The sequence below is a fragment of the Pseudophryne corroboree genome, chromosome 5 (genome assembly GCF_028390025.1).
Source record: "Pseudophryne corroboree isolate aPseCor3 chromosome 5, aPseCor3.hap2, whole genome shotgun sequence".
In the NCBI taxonomy this organism is placed as follows: domain Eukaryota; kingdom Metazoa; phylum Chordata; class Amphibia; order Anura; family Myobatrachidae; genus Pseudophryne; species Pseudophryne corroboree.
In genome coordinates, this window is record NC_086448.1 from 401,206,884 (window position 1) to 401,230,109 (window position 23,226).

At 48.2% G+C, this 23,226-nt stretch overlaps 1 protein-coding gene across 2 annotated transcripts in view; it reads right to left on the reverse strand.

Annotated features, from left to right (window-relative positions):
• MOCOS (molybdenum cofactor sulfurase) overlaps nt 1-23,226 on the reverse strand; it is a 1,370,999-nt gene that overhangs the window by 1,159,036 nt on the left and 188,737 nt on the right. For both annotated transcript variants that reach the window (XM_063922731.1, XM_063922730.1), the window contains exon 2: nt 5,466-5,555. In XM_063922731.1, the coding sequence (XP_063778801.1) occupies nt 5,466-5,555 (90 nt within the window). The remainder of the gene's footprint in view (nt 1-5,465; nt 5,556-23,226) is intronic.

The window sequence follows — 23,226 nt, forward strand, 5'->3', positions numbered from 1 at the left end:
CCGTGATGTTGTCTGACTGGATCAGTACCGGCTGGTTTTGAAGCAGGGGTTTTGCCTGACTTAGGGCATTGTAAATGGCCCTCAGTTCCAGAATATTTATGTGTAGGGAAGTCTCCTGACTTGACCATAGTCCTTGGAAGTTTCTTCCCTGTGTGACTGCCCCCCAGCCTCGAAGGCTGGCATCCGTGGTCACCAGGACCAAGTCCTGTATGCCGAATCTGCGGCCCTCTTGACGATGAGCACTCTGCAGCCACCACAGCAGAGACACCCTGGTCCTTGGAGACAGGGTTATCACTGATCAGCCGATGCATCTGAAGATGCGATCCGGACCACTTGTCCAACAGGTCCCACTGAAAGGTTCTTGCATGGAACCTGCCGAATGGAATTGCTTCGTAGGAAGCTACCATCTTTCCCAGGATCCGCGTGCAGTGATGCACCGACACCTGTTTTGGTTTTAGGAGGCCTCTGACTAGAGATGACAGCTCCTTGGCCTTCTCCTCCGGGAGAAACACTTTTTTCTGTTCTGTGTCCAGAACCATCCCCAGGAACAGTAGACGTGTCGTAGGGACCAGCTGTGACTTTGGAATATTTAGAATCCAGCCGTGCTGTTGTAGCACCTCCCGAGATAGTGCTACCCCGACCAACAACTGCTCCCTGGACCTCGCCTTTATCAGGAGATCGTCCAAGTACGGGATAATTAAAACTCCCTTCTTTCGAAGGAGTATCATCATTTCGGCCATTACCTTGGTAAAGACCCTCGGAGCCGTGGATAGACCGAACGGCAATGTCTGGAATTGGTAATGACAATCCTGTACCACAAATCTGAGGTACTCCTGGTGAGGATGGTAAATGGGGACATGCAGGTAAGCATCCTTGATGTCCAGTGATACCATGTAATCCCCCTCATCCAGGCTTGCAATAACCGCCCTGAGCGAATCCATCTAGAACTTGAATTTTTTTTATATATGTGTTCAAGGATTTCAAATTTAAAATGGGTCTCACCGAACCGTCCGGTTTCGGTACCACAAACATTGTGGAATAGTAACCCCGTCCTTGTTGAAGTAGGGGCACCTTTACTATCACCTGCTGGGAATACAGCTTGTGAATTGCCTCTATCACTGCCTCCCTGCCTGAGGGAGTTGTTGGCAAGGCAGATTTGAGGAAACGGCGGGGGGGAGACGTCTCGAATTCCAGCTTGTACCCCTGAGATACTACTTGAAAGATCCAGGGATCCACCCGTGAGCGAGCCCACTGATTGCTGAAATTTTTGAGACGGGCCCCCACCGTACCTGGCTCCGCCTGTGGAGCCCCAGCGTCATGCGGTGGACTTAGAGGAAGCGGGGGAGGACTTTTGCTCCTGGGAACTGGCTGTATGCTGCAGTTTTTTCCCCTCTGCCTCTGGGCAGAAAGGACGCGCCTTTAACCCGCTTGCCCTTATGGGGCCGAAAGGACTGTACCTGATAATACGGTGCTTTCTTTGGCTGTGAGGGAACATGGGGTAAAAATGCAGACTTCCCAGCAGTTGCTGTGGAAACTAGGTCCGAGAGACCATCCCCGAACAACTCCTCACCTTTATAAGGCAAAACTTCCATGTGCCTTTTTGAGTCTGCATCACCTGTCCACTGCCGAGTCCATAACCCTCTCCTGGCAGAAATGGACATTGCACTTATTTTAGATGCCAGCCGGCAAATATCCCTCTGTGCATCTCTCATGTATAAGACTGCGTCTTTAATATGCTCTACGGTTAGCAATATAGTGTCCCTGTCTAGGGTATCAATATTTTCCGACAGGGAATCTGACCACGCAGCTGCAGCACTGCACATCCATGCTAAAGCAATAGCTGGTCTCAGTATAATACCGGTGTGTGTATATGCAGACTTCAGGATAGCCTCCTGCTTTCTATCAGCAGGTTCCTTTAGGGCGGCCGGAGACGGTAGTGCCACCTTCTTTGACAAGCGTGTAAGCGCTTTATCCACCCTAGGGGATGTTTCCCAACGTGACCTATCCTCTGGCGGGAAAGGGTACGTCATTAGTAACCTTTTAGAAATTACTAGTTTCTTATCGGGGGAAGCCCACGCTTCTTCACACACTTCATTTAACTCCTCAGATGGAGGAAAAACTACTGGTAGTTTTTTCTCTCCAAACATAATACCCTTTTTTGTGGTACCGGGGGTAACATCAGAAATGTGCAACACATTTTTCATTGCCTCAATCATGTAACGTGTGGCCCTATTGGAAGTTACATTAGTCTCATCGTCGTTGACACTGGAGTCAGTATCCGTGTCGACATCTGTGTCTGCCATCTGAGGTAGCGGGTGTTTTAGAGCCCCTGATGGCTTTTGAGACGCCTAGGCAGGCACAGGCTGAGAAGCCGGCTGTCCCATATTTGGTATGTCGTCAAACCTTTTATGTAAGGAGTCGACACTGTCACGTAGTTCCTTCCACATAACCATCCACTCAGGTGTCGGCCCCGCAGGGGGTGACATCACATTTATAGGCATCTGCTCTGCCTCCACATAAGCCTCCTCATCAAACATGTCGACACAGCCGTACCGACACACTGCATACACACAGGGAATGCTCTGACAGAGGACAGGACCCCACAAAGCCCTTTGGGGAGACAGAGAGAGAGTATGCCAGCACACACCAGAGCGCTATATAACAGAGGGATATCACTATACAGAGTGTTTTCCCCTATAGCTGCTTGTATTATATATATACTGCGCCTAAATTTAGTGCCCCCCTCTCTTTTTTACCCTTATGTAGCTTGACACTGCAGGGGAGAGCCAGGGAGCGTCCTTCCAGCGGAGCTGTGAGGGAAAAATGGCGCCAGTGTGCTGAGGGAGATAGCCCCGCCCCTTTTCCGGCGGACTTCTCCCGCTTTTTCTGGAATTCTGGCAGGGGTATTTTTACACCTATATAGCCTTCCTGACTATATATGGTGTAGATTTGCCAGCAAAGGTGTATTATATTGCCCTCAAGGCGCCCCCCCCCCCCCCAGCGCCCTGCACCCATCAGTGACCGGAGTGTGAGGTGTGCATGAGGAGCAATGGCGCACAGCTGCAGTGCTGTGCGCTACCTTGTTGAAGACAGAAGTCTTCTGCCGCCGATTTTCCGGAACACTTCTTGCTTCTGGCTCTGTAAGGGGGCCGGCGGCGCGGCTTCGGGACCGAACGATCGAGGTCGGGTCCTGTGTTCGATCCCTCTGGAGCTAATGGTGTCCAGTAGCCTAAGAAGCCCAAGCTACCTCCAGTCAGGTAGGTTCGCTTCTTCTCCCCTTAGTCCCTCGCTGCAGTGAGTCTGTTGCCAGCAGATCTCACTGTAAAATAAAAAACCTAAAATATACTTTCTTTCTAGGAGCTCAGGAGAGCCCCTAGTGTGCATCCAGCTCAGCCGGGCACAAGATTCTAACTGGAGTCTGGAGGAGGGTCATAGTGGGAGGAGCCAGTGCACACTAGTTAGTCTAAAGCTTTCTTTTAGTTGTGCCCAGTCTCCTGCGGAGCCGCTATTCCCCATGGTCCTTACGGAGTCCCAGCATCCACTTAGGACGTCAGAGAAAAATTCATTTAGATCCAAAACCAAAACCCGAAAGGGTGGTTTTGGCAAAACCAATCCAAAACCAAAACACGAGCGGGGAATTAGAACCAAAACACAAAACACGAAAAGTGCCCGCCGCACATCACTAATTTTATCTCCCCACACCCTGGCTGGCCTGAACCCCTCTCTTTCCCCTGGTGCACACAAATGAGTGAGTGGTCATTCATTCAACTCTCACTCTGAATCAGGCTCAGGCAGGAAGGCTCAGCTGCCTGTGTCCAGTCCACCACGGTCCTCTGTCCGCCAGCGGCATCTAGTCCTAGGCTCCAGTCCTGGGGTGTGTCAGCCAGGCTGTAGGATATGACAGGGCAGGACTCACGTGGAGTCACTGGAGAGAGACTGAGTGCAGGGCAGGCAGGGAGGGAGGGCATGCGGCGGAACATCATCACGTCACATCGCGAGGGAGTCACTCGGATCATGACAGCGGGTGGGCAGGGCTGTGCCTCCAGACACCCACAACAGCTATGTGAGTGGAGGGGGTGTAAGAGACGGTCAGCGATGCGCAGCAGCACACATACAGCGATGATGGGATCGTATGCGTGACGTGCGGTGGGTGCCAGACATTAGGGGGTGCCTGTGCGCACCAAGCCCCCCCCCCTCTCACCCGTGCGCACTTCTATGTTCATGATTTCAAAATTGATTCATACATGAGGCAGCAATTGTCCTTTAAATTCTACTTCGAGGGTACATATCAAAACTCTTTTCATTGATTTAAGTCCCTCATTAAATACATTATTTAGTGTTGACTGACTACATATAACAATGGGGGGAATTCATTAATTCAGCGGATGATAAGATCCTATGCACTGCAATGCACATGCGCATCGGACAGCAATAACGGGCATCGACGGTCAGCGACGGGATGGTGTGAAAAATCCAAATGCACGGGCGTTCGCAAGGTGATTGACAGGAAGAGCCGGTTTGTAGGTGGCAACTGAGCATTTACTGGCAGTGTTCGGGAAAACACAGGCGTGCCCAAGAGTTTTCAGGGAGGGTGTGTGACGTCAGCTCCAGCCCATTCTCATCGCACTGGAGGAGTAAGACTGCACAAAGTGGATTTTTGCAGCTCAGCTACACATGCGATCGCACACTTGCACAGCGAATTTACACTCCCCTTGTAGGCGGCAACTATCTGATCACAGGACAACAAAATTAGCAGCCCAGTGATCAGATCTGAATTAGGCCCCATGTCCTCCATTTTGCAAAGCAAAATTGTCATGTTTCAGAGAGCACTTCTTATGTCTACTTAGAGGTTATAAGAAAGCATAACTTGGTATTCACACTGTCGAATCCTTTCAATTAAAAAGCAACTGTTATGAAATGTATCTGTATAAAGTCACACACATTACAAAAGGGTATCCGTTCAGATAGTCGACAATGTTAACGTCGACACTCTTTAGGTCGACCACTATTGGTCAACATTGACATGGTCGACATGGCTTTTTTTTTTTAAATATAGATTTTTTACTTTTTCATACTTTACCATCCACGTGGACTACGATTGGGAATAGTAATCTGTGTCGAGCGCATCGAGAAACCTTGCAGGAGACGCTGTTCACTAATTGGGGTTCCTGGTCATGTTACGGAAAAAATGACACCAAAAACAGTTCAAAAATCCATGTTGACTTTTTCATGTATCAACCTTTCATGTGTCGACAATTTGTCCATGTCGACCATATCAGTGTCGACCTATAGTGGTCGATCTAATGACTGTCCACCTTAACATTGACCGCCATTCATACCGGAACCATACAAAAGCTATAAAAGCTCAGCAGCAGGTTACATTTACATTAATCATTGCATGTTAAAGAAAATGCAGGAAATTAGCAGCCTTCTAATATTAGAGGAAATTAAGTACTTATCCTAACCGTAAACATTTCCAGACAAATCAGCCATGAATTTTTGAAGAAGACTTTCAGGAAAAAGTGCTGTGCCTAAGTGATCCAGGTACGTCACACCTGAAAAAAAGAAAAGAAAAATAAGATTTTACTTACCGATAAATCTATTTCTCGGAGTCCGTAGTGGATGCTGGGGTTCCTGAAAGGACCATGGGGAATAGCGGCTCCGCAGGAGACAGGGCACAAAAAGTACAGCTTTTCCAGATCAGGTGGTGTGCACTGGCTCCTCCCCCTATGACCCTCCTCCAGACTCCAGTTAGGTACTGTGCCCGGACGAGCGTACACAATAAGGGAGGATTTTGAATCCCGGGTAAGACTCATACCAGCCACACCAATCACACCGTACAACTTGTGATCTAAACCCAGTTAACAGTATGATAACAGCGGAGCCTCTGAAAGATGGCTTCCTTCAACAATAACCCGAATTAGTTAACAATAACTATGTACAATTATTGCAGATAATCCGCACTTGGGATGGGCGCCCAGCATCCACTACGGACTCCGAGAAATAGATTTATCGGTAAGTAAAATCTTATTTTCTCTATCGTCCTAGTGGATGCTGGGGTTCCTGAAAGGACCATGGGGATTATACCAAAGCTCCCAAACGGGCGGGAGAGTGCGGATGACTCTGCAGCACCGAATGAGAGAACTCCAGGTCCTCCTTAGCCAGAGTATCAAATTTGTAAAATTTTACAAACGTGTTCTCCCCTGACCACGTAGCTGCTCGGCAAAGTTGTAATGCCGAGACCCCTCGGGCAGCCGCCCAAGATGAGCCCACCTTCCTTGTGGAGTGGGCCTTTACAGATTTAGGCTGTGGCAGGCCTGCCACAGAATGTGCAAGTTGGATTGTGCTACAGATCCAACGAGCAATCGTCTGCTTAGACGCAGGAGCACCCATCTTGTTGGGTGCATACAATATAAACAACGAGTCAGATTTTCTGACTCCAGCTGTCCTTTTTTAATGCTCTGACAACGTCCAGTAACTTGGAGTCCTCCAAGTCACTTGTAGCCGCAGGCACTACAATAGGCTGGTTCAGATGAAATGCTGACACCACCTTAGGGAGAAAATGCGGACGAGTCCGCAGTTCTGCCCTGTCCGAATGGAAAATCAGATATGGGCTTTTGTAAGATAAAGCTGCCAGTTCTGACACTCTCCTGGCCGAAGCCAGGGCTAGAAGCATGGTCACTTTCCATGTGAGATATTTCAAATCCACCTTCTTTAGTGGTTCAAACCAATGAGATTTTAGAAAGTCCAAAACCACATTGAGATCCCACGGTGCCACTGGAGGCACCACAGGAGGCTGTATATGTAGCACTCCCTTAACAAAGGTCTGGACTTCAGGGACTGAAGCCAATTCTTTTTGAAAGAAAATCGACAGGGCCGAAATTTGAACCTTAATAGATCCCAATTTGAGACCCATTCTTCGCACCACGCAACATATTTTCGCCAAATTCGGTGATAATGTTGCACGGTTACTTCCTTCCTTGCTTTAATCAAAGTAGGAATGACTTCTTCCGGCATGCCTTTTTCCTTTAGGATCCGGCGTTCAACCGCCATGCCGTCAAACGCAGCCGCGGTAAGTCTTGAAACAGACAGGGACCCTGCTGAAGCAAGTCCCTCCTTAGAGGTAGAGGCCACGGATCTTCTGTGATCATCTCTTGAAGTTCCGGGTACCAAGTCCTTCTTGGCCAATCCGGAACCACTAGTATCGTCCTTACGCCTCTTTGCCGTATAATTCTCAATACTTTTGGTGTGAGAGGCAGAGGAGGAAACACATACACCGACTGGTACACCCAAGGCGTTACCAGCGCGTCCACAGCTATTGCCTGCGGATCTCTTGACCTGGCGCAATACCTGTCCAGTTTTTTGTTGAGGCGAGACGCCATCATGTCCACCATTGGTCTTTCCCAACGGGTTACCAGCAAGTGGAAGACTTCTGGATGAAGTCCCCACTCTCCCGGGTGAAGATCGTGTCTGCTGAGGAAGTCTGCTTCCCAGTTGTCCACTCCCGGGATGAACACTGCTGACAGTGCTATCACATGATTCTCTGCCCAGCGAAGAATCCTTGCAGCTTCTGCCATTGCACTCCTGCTTCTTGTGCCGCCCTGTCTGTTCACATGGGCGACTGCCGTGATGTTGTCCGACTGGATCAACACCGGTTTTCCCTGAAGCAGAGGTTCTGCCTGGCTTAGAGCATTGTATATTGCTCTTAGTTCCAGAATGTTTATGTGAAGAGACGTTTCCAGGCTCGTCCATACTCCCTGGAAGTTTCTTCCTTGTGTGACTGCTCCCCAGCCTCTCAGGCTGGCGTCCGTGGTCACCAGGATCCAATCCTGTATGCCGAATCTGCGGCCCTCCAATAGATGAGCACTCTGCAACCACCACAGAAGAGACACCCTTGTCCTTGGAGACAGGGTTATCCGCAGGTGCATCTGAAGATGCGACCCTGACCATTTGTCCAACAGATCCCTTTGGAAAATTCTTGCGTGGAATCTGCCGAATGGAATTGCTTCGTAAGAAGCCACCATTTTTCCCAGGACTCTTGTGCATTGATGTACAGACACCTTTCCTGGTTTTAGGAGGTTCCTGACAAGCTCGGATAACTCCTTGGCTTTTTCCTCCGGGAGAAAAACCTTTTTCTGAACCGTGTCCAGAATCATCCCTAGGAACAGCAGACGAGTTGTCGGCATTAACTGGGATTTTGGAATATTCAGAATCCACCCGTGCTGTTTTAGCACTTCTTGAGACAGTGCAAATCCCATCTCTAGCTGTTCTCTGGACCTTGCCCTTATTAGGAGATCGTCCAAGTATGGGATAATTAATATGCCTTTTCTTCGAAGAAGAATCATCATCTCGGCCATTACCTTTGTAAAGACCCGAGGTGCCGTGGACAATCCGAACGGCAGCGTCTGAAACTGATAGTGACAGTTTTGTACAACGAACCTGAGGTACCCCTGGTGTGAGGGGTAAATTGGAACGTGGAGATACGCATCCTTGATGTCCAAGGATACCATAAAGTCCCCCTCTTCCAGGTTCGCTATCACTGCTCTGAGTGACTCCATCTTGAACTTGAACTTCTTTATGTACAGGTTCAAGGACTTCAGATTTAGAATAGGCCTTACCGAGCCATCCGGCTTCGGTACCACAAAAAGAGTGGAATAATACCCCTTCCCTTGTTGTAGAAGAGGTACCTTGACTATCACCTGCTGAGAGTACAGCTTGTGAATGGCTTCCAAAACCGTCTCCCTTTCGGAGGGGGACGTTGGTAAAGCAGACTTCAGGAAACGGCGAGGTGGATCTGTCTCTAATTCCAACCTGTACCCCTGAGATATTATCTGCAGGATCCAGGGATCTACCTGCGAGTGAGCCCACTGCGCGCTGTAATTTTTGAGACGACCACCCACCGTCCCCGAGTCCGCTTGAGAAGCCCCAGCGTCATGCTGAGGCTTTTGTAGAAGCCGGGGAAGGCTTCTGTTCCTGGGAAGGAGCTGCCTGTTGCTGTCTCTTCCCTCGACCTCTGCCTCGTGGCAGATATGAATAGCCCTTTGCTCTCTTATTTTTAAAGGAACGAAAGGGCTGCGGTTGAAAAGTCGGTGCCTTTTTCTGTTGGGGAGTGACTTGAGGTAGAAAGGTGGATTTCCCGGCTGTAGCCGTGGCCACCAAATCTGATAGACCGACTCCAAATAACTCCTCCCCTTTATACGGCAAAACTTCCATATGTCGTTTTGAATCCGCATCGCCTGTCCACTGTCGCGTCCATAAAGCTCTTCTGGCCGAAATGGACATAGCACTTACCCGTGATGCCAGTGTGCAGATATCCCTCTGTGCATCACGCATATAAAGAAATGCATCCTTTATTTGTTCTAACGACAGTAAAATATTGTCCCTGTCCAGGGTATCAATATTTTCAATCAGGGACTCTTACCAAACTACCCCAGCACTGCACATCCAGGCAGTCGCTATAGCTGGTCGTAGTATAACACCTGCATGTGTGTATATACTTTTTTGGATATTTTCCATCCTCCTATCTGATGGATCTTTAAGTGCGGCCGTCTCAGGAGAGGGTAACGCCACTTGTTTAGATAAGCGTGTTAGCGCCTTGTCCACCCTAGGAGGTGTTTCCCAGCGCTCCCTAACCTCTGGCGGGAAAGGGTATAATGCCAATAATTTCTTTGAAATTATCAGCTTTTTATCAGGGGCAACCCACGCTTCATTACACACGTCATTTAATTCTTCTGATTCAGGAAAAACTATAGGTAGTTTTTTCACACCCCACATAATACCCTGTTTAGTGGTACCTGTAGTATCAGCTAAATGTAACGCCTCCTTCATTGCCAAAATCATATAACGTGTGGCCCTACTGGAAAATACGGTTGATTCGTCACCGTCACCACTGGAGTCAGTGCCTGTGTCTGGGTCTGTGTCGACCGACTGAGGCAAAGGGCGTTTCACAGCCCCTGACGGTGTTTGAGTCACCTGGACAGGCACTAATTGATTGTCCGGCCGTCTCATGTCGTCAAACGACTGCTTTAGCGTGTTGACACTATCCCGTAGTTCCATAAATAAAGGCATCCATTCTGGTGTCGACTCCCTAGGGGGTGACATCCTCATATTTGGCAATTGCTCCGCCTCCACACCAATATCGTCCTCATACATGTCGACACACACGTACCGACACACAGCAGACACACAGGGAATGCTCCTAACGAAGACAGGACCCACTTGCCCTTTGGGGAGACAGAGGGAGAGTTTGCCAGCACACACCAAAAGCGCTATATATAACAGGGATAGCCTTATAATAAGTGCTCCCTTATAGCTGCTTTATATATATCAAAATATCGCCATAAATTTGCCCCCCCTCTCTGTTTTACCCTGTTTCTGTAGTGCAGTGCAGGGGAGAGACCTGGGAGCCGTCCTGACCAGCGGAGCTGTGAGAGGAAATGGCGCCGTGTGCTGAGGAGATAGGCCCCGCCCCTTTTCCGGCGGGCTCGTCTCCCGCTATTTAGTGAATCCAGGCAGGGGTTAAATATCTCCATATAGCCTCTGGGGGCTATATGTGAGGTATTTTTAGCCTTTATATAGGTTACATTTGCCTCCCAGGGCGCCCCCCCCCAGCGCCCTGCACCCTCAGTGACTGCGTGTGAAGTGTGCTGAGAGGAAAATGGCGCACAGCTGCAGTGCTGTGCGCTACCTTTAGAAGACTGCAGGAGTCTTCAGCCGCCGATTCTGGACCTCTTCTGACTTCAGCATCTGCAAGGGGGCCGGCGGCGCGGCTCCGGTGACCATCCAGGCTGTACCTGTGATCGTCCCTCTGGAGCTGATGTCCAGTAGCCAAGAAGCCAATCCATCCTGCACGCAGGTGAGTTCACTTCTTCTCCCCTCAGTCCCTCGTTGCAGTGATCCTGTTGCCAGCAGGACTCACTGTAAAATAAAAAACCTAAGCTAAACTTTTTCTAAGCAGCTCTTTAGGAGAGCCACCTAGATTGCACCCTTCTCGGCCGGGCACAAAAATCTAACTGGAGTCTGGAGGAGGGTCATAGGGGGAGGAGCCAGTGCACACCACCTGATCTGGAAAAGCTTTACTTTTTGTGCCCTGTCTCCTGCGGAGCCGCTATTCCCCATGGTCCTTTCAGGAACCCCAGCATCCACTAGGACGATAGAGAAATCTATTTACAACTCTGGCATTAGATATCAAATTACTACATTTATATGAATTCAAAGATATACTGTATATTCAACGTCTTGGCACATGCATTAAATAAACAGTAAAAATACAGAATTTCTCCATAATGATATTGTTTAAAAAAAATTATTTATAGTACAAAAAAATGACATCCCTGTGAGAGACACAGAGTGAAGGAGGGGGCACAGGCTGAGAGACACAGTGAAGGAGGGGCAGTATGCAGGCCGAAACAGAGTGAAGAAGCGGGGGTGCAGGCTGAGAGACACAGAGTGAAGGAGGGGGCATAGGCTGAGAGACACAGATTAAAGAGGGGCTGAGAGAAACAGGATGAAGGATGCAGGCTGAGAGACACAAAATGAAGAAGGGAGCACAGGCTGAGAGACACAGAATTAAAGGGGGTAGGCTGAGAGATGCATGGGGTAGGTGATGGTGTGGCTGAGTGTAGCACGGGGAGATGAAGGTGTGGCTGAGAGATGCAGGGGGGAGATGATGGTGTGGCTGAGTGTAGCAGGGGGAGATGATGGTGTGGCTGCAAGATGCAGGGGGAGATGGTGTGGCTGGGTGAGGCAGGGGCGAAGATAATGATGTGGCTGAGAGATGCAGGGGTGAAGATAATGGTGTAGCTGAGAGATGCAGGGAGTAATAGGCAGGGGCTGGCTGGCAACTTTCAGCCTGGGGGGCAGACTCAAGCAAGCAGTACAGTTTTTCTCTGGGAATCTGCAGTCATGTGGCCTTGGAACACCTAAATTGCACTGGCCTGGGGGCAGATGGCACCCTGCCCCCCTGCCCAGCCAGCCCCTGGTAATAGGTTACACATGTGGCATGAATCTGGTTGAATCTCTGTTGTATGACAATGACTTTAGTTATGCTCCTACAGAAACAGGCAGGTGTGAATTATTAGTAGAGATGAGCGGGTGCAGTTCGGGTTTTCCCGCCTGACTCGGAAACCAGAACAAGGCAAAACGTCATCATCCCACTGTCAGATTCTCACGGGTGTTTGGATACCATATAAGGAGCCGCCATTTTCACTCCAGTCCTGGAGAGTGTAGTGAGAGGACGTGTCTCCGTTTCACTGTCTGTCCAGGTGGGAAAGTTGGGTGGCGATTATAGTGCTGTCTTGTGCTGCTCAGTCCAGTGTAGTGTCTTAGCTGCATCAGTCAGTCCAGTGACCAGTCACAGTGGTGCCATATGTCCAGTGCTGCTGTATAATAAGTCCCTTACCGTGTTGCTATGTTGTCCTACATCAGACCAGTGGTAGTGTCCTGTGCTGTATATTATTTACTCCAAATAAAGGGGTTATTAACATTTAATCCAAATATAAATTTTACAGGGTTTGCCCTGTGTGGTGCAGGGGTATGCTCGCCTGTGCTGCATGTTATTATAATACCCCCAAATAAAATGGTTATTATTATCCAAATTAATTTTACAGGCATTGCCGTGTGTGTGTGTGTGTGTGTGTGTGTGTGTGTGTGTGTGTGTGTGTTGTAGGGGTAAGCTCTCCTGTGCCACCAATATTGTGCGTGTATTACATCTGGGCAAATTCCAGCACGTCCCATGTTGTTTGTGCCACACACTTGTGTCGCTTAGCTTAGTCATACAGCTACCTCATTGCACCTCTTTTTCTTCTTTGCATGATGTGCTGTTTGGGGACTATTTTTTGTTAAAGTGCCATCCTGTCTGCCATTGCAGTGCCACTCCTAGATGGGCCAGGTATTTGTGCCGCACACTTGTGTCGCTTAGCTTAGTCATATAGCTACTTCATTGCACCTCTTTTACTTCTTTGCATGATGTGCTGTTTGGGGCCTAGTTTTTTTAAGTGCCATCCTGTCTGCAACTGCAGTGCCACTCCTAGATGGGCCAGGTGTTTGTGCCGCACGCTTGTGTCGCTCAGCTTAGTCATACAGCTTCCTCATTGCACCTCTTTTTCTTCTTTGCATGATGTGCTGTTTGGGGCCTAGTTTTTAAATCTGCCATCCTGTCTGCCACTGCAGTGCCACTCCTAGATGGGCCAGGTGTTTGTGCCGCACACTTGTGTCGCTTAGCCTAGTCATACAGCCACCTCGGTGCAACCTTTAGGCCTAAAAACAATATTGTGAGGTGTTCAGAATAGACTGGAAATTAGTGGAAATGAATGTTATTGAGGTTAATAATACTGTAGGATCAAAATTACCTCCAAATTCTGTGATTTTTAGATGTTTTTATGTTTTTTCCAAAAATCATCCAGATCCAAAACCAAAACCAAAACATGAAAGGGTGGTTTTGGCATAACCAATCCAGATCCAAAACACGAGGATGGAACCAAAACCAAAACACAAAACACGAAAAGTGCCCGCCGCACATCTTTAAAGATCTAAACTAAAAAGTCAATAGGTCTACCATTAATGGTAGAGGATCAAAAGGTCGACACAGTCAAAAAGTCAACATAGAATTGGTAGATAATAGGAAAGGTCAACAGGGTCAAAAGGTCAAAATGGAAATGGTCGACACAAAAAAGGTAGACACAATTTTTTTTTCTGGTTGTTTTGTAACTTTTCTGTCCCAAACAAGCCCCATCTTTGTACTGCACTCCTTTGAATGACTCGCTTCACTCGCCATGCTTCAGTTACTATTCCCAATCATAGTACACATGGATGGTAAAGTATGTAAAAGTTGGAAAAAAAAACAAAAAACATGTCTACCATATTTGTGTCGACCATTGTCATGTCGACCTTTTTACCCTGTCGAATTGTCTACCTTTTACATTTCGCCCTATTGAACCTTCCCACCTTTTGACCCTGTTGAGTTAATGCATTAGTGGTAGACCTATTGACTGTAGAACTTTTTAGTGTAGATCTATAGTCCGGATACCCAAACAGGCATCTTCCGGACCATATGATTTCCTACATAAATAGTGATTACCGACTGAAGAAGCTCTCTGACCAGGAAGGATACATTTCTTCAGAAGTTCACCATTGTGAGAAACCACCATATAGGTAAGGTGCATATGGAATGGAAATTAATGTTCGCACAGTGACGAGAAATGGAAGTGTCATGTTGACATCCCCCATTTTCATTGGCTACGCCCCTCGTTGCACATGACCACGCCCATTTTTGGTGCGTGCATGCACACAGTACCTCTAAGACCTTTTTTATTCACTGCTTATATGTTGCTAAAAAGGAGAATGTATCAATCCATGGGGTGAAATAAAGTGGAGTAGTTGCCCAAAGCAACCAGTCAGCTTCAAATACTGTGCTAGATAACTGACAGTTAAACTGGATACACACCAATAGATATATCGCCCATTCCATCCACAGTAGCACCTGCCAATCAGTGGAGTAACTATAGAGGGTGCAGGGGATGCAACGGGTTGGGTTTGCATGACTGGCGTTCTTAGCATACCTCCGCCGGTATCACGGCAGCGGAATACCGGTGAGGATGGTGAGCATAACCAAACCTTGTGGGCTCACTGCGCTGCAACGCTGCAAACTCGGTGGCGCCACAGGTTGTATTCCCACTCTGGGTGTTGTGGACACCCATGAGTGGGAATAGTCCCTGCTAGTCAGCATGCTGACTGTCAGGAATCTTAGGGGGTGGAATGTAGGGGGAGGTGTTGTGATTAGCGGTCTCCAGACCACCGGTTACATAAATACATCCCGATGCAACTGCTATGTGGAATGAGGGCTTTGGGGGGCCCAAAAGGTATTTTTTATTTTTCATTACTGTTGCCGCGACTGGTATGGAGGAGTGAGATGGAGCCGCTTGTTCTACAGAATCTGCACCGGCGCCGAGTGACAGACGTGCTCTGATTGTGCTTATACAGTGCCAAATCCGTCAGTCATGAACCGCTGGTGCCAAAACTGCAGGCACAGCCACACTTTCGCATTCTACGCCTTCCTCCTCCCTATCAGTAAGTAGACTTCTTTACCAAGAAGCAGCAGTAAGCAAAAATAAAAAAATGAAGAAAATAACTATTAAATAATATATTTTATAGGGTGCAGCTGCATCTCCTGCACCTTGTATAGTTAGATGGTCAAGCCATGTCTGTCTGTCTATACCCACTCTCATCCATCCATCTTTGCCCCCTCCTGTTTGTTCGTCCGTGCCCCCTCTCATCTCTCCATCTATGCCCCCTCCTATCCAGCCACCTGTTTAAGTGGATGATTCAGACCAATTTAAAACATCTACGATCAGTTTCTCTGACATATGGGGGGATGCCCAGCACAGAGCTAGTCCACCCCGCATGTCAGGCGCTGCCCCCCCCCCCCCCCGCAAGGGTGTAAAAGCATCACACAGCGGTGATGCTTTCGCACCCAGCGAGTAGCTCCCTGCCTGCGCAGCCGAGCTGCACTGGCAGGCGGCTATCCACCCCGTCCTGGGTCACAGCGGCTGCGTGTGACATCACACAGCTTGCCGCGGCCTGCCTCCGCAATGGTCCGGACACACCTGTGTTGATCGGACCACACCCAGCACACGCCATTCTAATGCCATTGGCTCACCCAATGGCAGAGGCGATTGCAGCAGAGGCGATTGCAGCCCGGAGATGCTGCTAACATCTCACTGGGCTTCCCAGGGTGCGCACGCGCAGTTGCCTGCTCCACAAAGGGATTCAGACCACGTTCGCTGCTGCTGTAACGGTCCCATCTGAATTCCCCCCTATGCCCACATATGGTGCTATGTCTGTCCGCTTATGCCCGTATGTCTGTACATCTATGCCGGACCCCCATATCATGCTCTAGTTTATTCATGTGTTTGTCGCTGTATGACCCCTCCTGTCCATCCGTCTATACCCCCATATGCTGCTCTGACTGTTCGTCTGTCCGTCTATGCCCTCTCCCGTCCGTCCATCTATACCCCCATATAGTGCTCTATGCGTCCGTTTGTCTGTGTACGCCCCCTCCTGTCCATCCGTCTATACACCCATATGGTGCTCTGTCTGTTCATCTGTCTTTCTATGCCCCCTCCCGTGCATCCATGCCCCCATATCATGCTCTACATGTCCGTCAATGCCGCCAATGTCAGTCTATGCCCCATATGGTGCTTTGTCAATCCATCTGTCCGCACATGCCCCCATCAATCCATCCCCCCATCCGTACATTTATGCCTCCACCCCATCCTCTGCTGTAGTCAAGTAGAGTCTAACCTGCTTGCTCCTTCTCCCTCTCTCTCCCCCCTTTCCTCTTTTTCCATGGAAACCCTTTCTCTTTTTCTCTTTTTTGCCTTCTCCAATGTGTGTATGAATATACACCAGATAGCAGGTCCCCGGCAGGCAGACAAGACTCACCTTATTTAATGTTCCAACGCCTTATATTGTGGTGCCTTTGTCAACAACATACAAAAAATGGGAACACTATGAACAGCTAAATACACTCCCTCCTCCAATCAGAACATCTATCAAGAATCATATAAACACAGAGACACAAACACCAGGTTAAAAATATCTTTTTAGCAATGTACAAATCAACTTTTAACATATAGTCAAAATATCAGGAATAGACAGATATACCATAAAAAGCAGTGTAAACTAGAGATGAGCGGGTTCGGTTTCTCTGAATCCGAACCCGCCCGAACTTCATGGTTTTTTTCACGGGTCCGAGCAGACTCGGATCCTCCCGCCTTGCTCGGTTAACCCGAGCGCGCCCGAACGTCATCATGACGCTGTCGGATTCTCGCGAGACTCGGATTCTATATAAGGAGCCGCGCGTCGCCGCCATTTTCACACGTGCATTGAGATTGATAGGGAGAGGACGTGGCTGGCGTCCTCTCCATTTAGATTATAAGAGAGAGAGATTTACTGGAGCTTAGGACTAGGAGGAGTACTGTAGAAGTGTAGAGAGTGCAGAGAGTTTACTAGTGAGTGACCACCAGACAGTGCAGTTTATTTAATATATCCGTTCTCTGCCTGAAAAAAGCGATACACACAGTGACTCAGTCACATACCATATCTGTGTGCACTGCTCAGGCTCAGCCCAGTGTGCTGCATCATCTATATATATTATATATCTGTCTGACTGCTCAGCTCACACAGCTTATAATTGTGGGGGAGACTGGGGAGCACTGCAGTGCCAGTTATAGGTTATAGCAGGAGCCAGGAGTACATAATATTATATAGTGAGTGACCACCAGACAGTGCAGTTTATTTAATATATCCGTTCTCTGCCTGAAAAAAGCGATACACACAGTGACTCAGTCACATAACATATCTGTGTGCACTGCTCAGGCTCAGCCCAGTGTGCTGCATCATCTATATATATTATATATCTGTCTGACTGCTCAGCTCACACAGCTTATAATTGTGGGGGAGACTGGGGAGCACTGCAGTGCCAGTTATAGGTTATAGCAGGAGCCAGGAGTACATAATATTATATTAAAATTAAACAGTGCACACTTTTGCTGCAGGAGTGCCACTGCCAGTGTGACTGACCAGTGACCTGACCACACTGACCACCAGTATAGTTAGTAGTATACTTATATTGTGATTGCCTGAAAAAGTTAAACACTCGTCGTGTGACTTCACTTGTGTGTTGTTGTTTTTTTTATTCTATAAAAATAAAACTCGTTCTGCTGACAGACAGTGTCCAGCAGGTCCGTCATTATATAATATATAATATATACCTGTCCGGCTGCAGTAGTGATATATATATATTTTTTATATCATTTATCATCCAGTCGCAGCAGACACAGTACGGTAGTTCACGGCTGTGGCTACCTCTGTGTCTGCACTCGGCAGGCAGTCCGTCCATAATTGTATACCACCTAACCGTGGTTTTTTTTTCTTCTTTATACATACATACTACTACGACATCTCTTTATCAACCAGTCTATATTAGCAGCAGACACAGTACAGTACGGTAGTTCACGGCTGTGGCTACCTCTGTGTCTGCACTCGGCAGGCAGTCCGTCCATAATTGTATACCACCTAACCGTGGTTTTTTTTTCTTTCTTCTTTATACATACATAGTTACATAGACATCTCTTTATCAACCAGTCTATATTAGCAGCAGACACAGTACAGTACGGTAGTTCACGGCTGTGGCTACCTCTGTGTCTGCACTCGGCAGGCAGTCCGTCCATAATTGTATACCACCTAACCGTGGTTTTTTTTTTCTTTCTTCTTTATACATACATAGTTACATAGACATCTCTTTATCAACCAGTCTATATTAGCAGCAGACACAGTACAGTACGGTAGTTCACAGCTGTGGCTACCTCTGTGTCTGCACTCGGCAGGCAGTCCGTCCATAATTGTATACCACCTAACCGTGGTTTTTTTTTCTTTCTTCTTTATACATACATAGTTACATAGACATCTCTTTATCAACCAGTCTATATTAGCAGCAGACACAGTACAGTACGGTAGTTCACGGCTGTGGCTACCTCTGTGTCTGCACTCGGCAGGCAGTCCGTCCATAATTGTATACCACCTAACCGTGGTTTTTTTTTCTTTCTTCTTTATACATACATAGTTACATAGACATCTCTTTATCAACCAGTCTATATTAGCAGCAGACACAGTACAGTACGGTAGTTCACGGCTGTGGCTACCTCTGTGTCTGCACTCGGCAGGCAGTCCGTCCATAATTGTATACCACCTAACCGTGGTTTTTTTTTCTTTCTTCTTTATACATACATAGTTACATAGACATCTCTTTATCAACCAGTCTATATTAGCAGCAGACACAGTACAGTACGGTAGTTCACGGCTGTGGCTACCTCTGTGTCTGCACTCGGCAGGCAGTCCGTCCATAATTGTATACCACCTAACCGTGGTTTTTTTTTCTTTCTTCTTTATACATACATACTACTACGACATCTCTTTATCAACCAGTCTATATTATTAGCAGCAGACACAGTACAGTACGGTAGTTCACGGCTGTGGCTACCTCTGTGTCTGCACTTGGCAGGCAGTCCGTCCATAATTGTATACCACCTAACCGTGGTTTTTTTTTCTTTCTTCTTTATACATACATAGTTACATAGACATCTCTTTATCAACCAGTCTATATTAGCAGCAGACACAGTACAGTACGGTAGTTCACGGCTGTGGCTACCTCTGTGTCTGCACTCGGCAGGCAGTCCATAATTGTATACTAGTATCCATCTCCATTGTTTACCTGAGGTGCCTTTTAGTTGTGCCTATTAAAATATGGAGAACAAAAATGTTGAGGTTCCAAAATTAGGGAAAGATCAAGATCCACTTCCACCTCGTGCTGAAGCTGCTGCCACTAGTCATGGCTGAGACGATGAAATGCCAGCAACGTCGTCTGCCAAGGCCGATGCCCAATGTCATAGTACAGAGCATGTCAAATCCAAAACACCAAATATCAGTAAAAAAAGGACTCCAAAACCTAAAATAAAATTGTCGGAGGAGAAGCGTAAACTTGCCAATATGCCATTTACCACACGGAGTGGCAAGGAACGGCTGAGGCCCTGGCCTATGTTCATGGCTAGTGGTTCAGCTTCACATGAGGATGGAAGCACTCAGCCTCTCGCTAGAAAACTGAAAAGACTCAAGCTGGCAAAAGCACCGCAAAGAACTGTGCGTTCTTCGAAATCCCAAATCCACAAGGAGAGTCCAATTGTGTCGGTTGCGATGCCTGACCTTCCCAACACTGGACGTGAAGAGCATGCGCCTTCCACCATTTGCACGCCCCCTGCAAGTGCTGGAAGGAGCACCCGCAGTCCAGTTCCTGATAGTCAGATTGAAGATGAAGATGTTGAAGTACACCAGGATGAGGAGGATATGGGTGTTGCTGGCGCTGGGGAGGAAATTGACCAGGAGGATTCTGATGGTGAGGTGGTTTGTTTAAGTCAGGCACCCGGGGAGACACCTGTTGTCCGTGGGAGGAATATGGCCGTTGACATGCCTGGTGAAAATACCAAAAAAATCAGCTCTTCAGTGTGGAGGTATTTCAACAGAAAAGCGGACAACAGGTGTCAAGCCGTGTGTTGCCTTTGTCAAGCTGTAATAAGTAGGGGTAAGGACGTTAACCACCTCGGAACATCCTCCCTTATACGTCACCTGCAGCGCATTCATAATAAGTCAGTGACAAGTTCAAAAACTTTGGGCGACGGCGGAAGCAGTCCACTGACCAGTAAATCCCTTCCTCTTGTAACCAAGCTCACGCAAACCACCCCACCAACTCCCTCAGTGTCAATTTCCTCCTTCCCCAGGAATGTCAATAGTCCTGCAGGCCATGTCACTGGCAATTCTGACGAGTCCTCTCCTGCCTGGGATTCCTCCGATGCATCCTTGCGTGTAACGCCTACTGCTGCTGGCGCTGCTGTTGTTGCTGCTGGGAGTCGATGGTCATCCCAGAGGGGAAGTCGTAAGCCCACTTGTACTACTTCCAGTAAGCAATTGACTGTCCAACAGTCCTTTGCGAGGAAGATGAAATATCACAGCAGTCATCCTGCTGCAAAGCGGATAACTGAGGCCTTGACAACTATGTTGGTGTTAGACGTGCGTCCGGTATCCGCCGTTAGTTCACAGGGAACTAGACAATTTATTGAGGCAGTGTGCCCCCGTTACCAAATACCATCTAGGTTCCACTTCTCTAGGCAGGCGATACCGAGAATGTACACGGACGTCAGAAAAAGACTCACCAGTGTCCTAAAAAATGCAGTTGTACCCAATGTCCACTTAACCACTGACATGTGGACAAGTGGAGCAGGGCAGGGTCAGGACTATATGACTGTGACAGCCCACTGGGTAGATGTATGGACTCCCGCCGCAAGAACAGCAGCGGCGGCACCAGTAGCAGCATCTCGCAAACGCCAACTCTTTCCTAGGCAGGCTACGCTTTGTATCACCGCTTTCCAGAATACGCACACAGCTGAAAACCTCTTACGGCAACTGAGGAAGATCATCGCGGAATGGCTTACCCCAATTGGACTCTCCTGTGGATTTGTGGCATCGGACAACGCCAGCAATATTGTGTGTGCATTAAATATGGGCAAATTCCAGCACGTCCCATGTTTTGCACATACCTTGAATTTGGTGGTGCAGAATTTTTTAAAAAACGACAGGGGCGTGCAAGAGATGCTGTCGGTGGCCAGAAGAATTGCGGGACACTTTCGGCGTACAGGCACCACGTACAGAAGACTGGAGCACCACCAAAAACTACTGAACCTGCCCTGCCATCATCTGAAGCAAGAAGTGGTAACGAGGTGGAATTCAACCCTCTATATGCTTCAGAGGTTGGAGGAGCAGCAAAAGGCCATTCAAGCCTATACAATTGAGCACGATATAGTAGGTGGAATGCACCTGTCTCAAGCGCAGTGGAGAATGATTTCAACGTTGTGCAAGGTTCTGATGCCCTTTGAACTTGCCACACTTGAAGTCAGTTCAGACACTGCCAGCCTGAGTCAGGTCATTCCCCTCATCAGGCTTTTGCAGAAGAAGCTGGAGACATTGAAGGAGGAGCTAACACGGAGCGATTCCGCTAGGCATGTGGGACTTGTGGATGGAGCCCTTAATTCGCTTAACAAGGATTCACGGGTGGTCAATCTGTTGAAATCAGAGCACTACATTTTGGCCACCGTGCTCGATCCTAGATTTAAAGCCTACCTTGGATCTCTCTTTCCGGCAGACACAAGTCTGCTGGGGTTGAAAGACCTGCTGGTGACAAAATTGTCAAGTCAAGCGGAACGCGACCTGTCAACATCTCCTCCTTCACATTCTCCCGCAACTGGGGGTGCGAGGAAAAGGCTCAGAATTCCGAGCCCACCCGCTGGCGGTGATGCAGGGCAGTCTGGAGCGACTGCTGATGCTGACATCTGGTCCGGACTGAAGGACCTGACAACGATTACGGACATGTCGTCTACTGTCACTGCATATGATTCTCTCAACATTGATAGAATGGTGGAGGATTATATGAGTGACCGCATCCAAGTAGGCACGTCACACAGTCCGTACTTATACTGGCAGGAAAAAGAGGCAATTTGGAGGCCCTTGCACAAACTGGCTTTATTCTACCTAAGTTGCCCTCCCACAAGTGTGTACTCCGAAAGAGTGTTTAGTGCCGCCGCTCACCTTGTCAGCAATCGGCGTACGAGGTTACATCCAGAAAATGTGGAGAAGATGATGTTCATTAAAATGAATTATAATCAATTCCTCCGCGGAGACATTGACCAGCAGCAATTGCCTCCACAAAGTACACAGGGAGCTGAGATGGTGGATTTCAGTGGGGACGAATTGATAATCTGTGAGGAGGGGGATGTACACGGTGATATATCGGAGGGTGATGATGAGGTGGACATCTTGCCTCTGTAGAGCCAGTTTGTGCAAGGAGAGATTAATTGCTTCTTTTTTGGGGGGGGTCCAAACCAACCCGTCATATCAGTCACAGTCGTGTGGCAGACCCTGTCACTGAAATGATGGGTTGGTTAAAGTGTGCATGTCCTGTTTTGTTTATACAACATAAGGGTGGGTGGGAGGGCCCAAGGACAATTCCATCTTGCACCTCTTTTTTCTTTTATTTTTCTTTGCATCATGTGCTGATTGGGGAGGGTTTTTTGGAAGGGACATCCTGCGTGACACTGCAGTGCCACTCCTAAATGGGCCCGGTGTTTGTGTCGGCCACTAGGGTCGCTAATCTTACTCACACAGTCAGCTACCTCATTGCGCCTCTTTTTTTCTTTGCGTCATGTGCTGTTTGGGGAGGGTTTTTTGGAAGGGACATCCTGCGTGACACTGCAGTGCCACTCCTAGATGGGCCCGGTGTTTGTGTCGGCCACTAGGGTCGCTAATCTTACTCACACAGCTACCTCATTGCGCCTCTTTTTTTCTTTGCGTCATGTGCTGTTTGGGGAGGGTTTTTTGGAAGGGCCATCCTGCGTGACACTGCAGTGCCACTCCTAGATGGGCCCGGTGTTTGTGTCGGCCACTAGGGTCGCTAATCTTACTCACACAGCTACCTCATTGCGCCTCTTTTTTTCTTTGCGTCATGTGCTGTTTGGGGAGGGTTTTTTGGAAGGGACATCCTGCGTGACACTGCAGTGCCACTCCTAGATGGGCCCGGTGTTTGTGTCGGCCACTAGGGTCGCTTATCTTACTCACACAGCGACC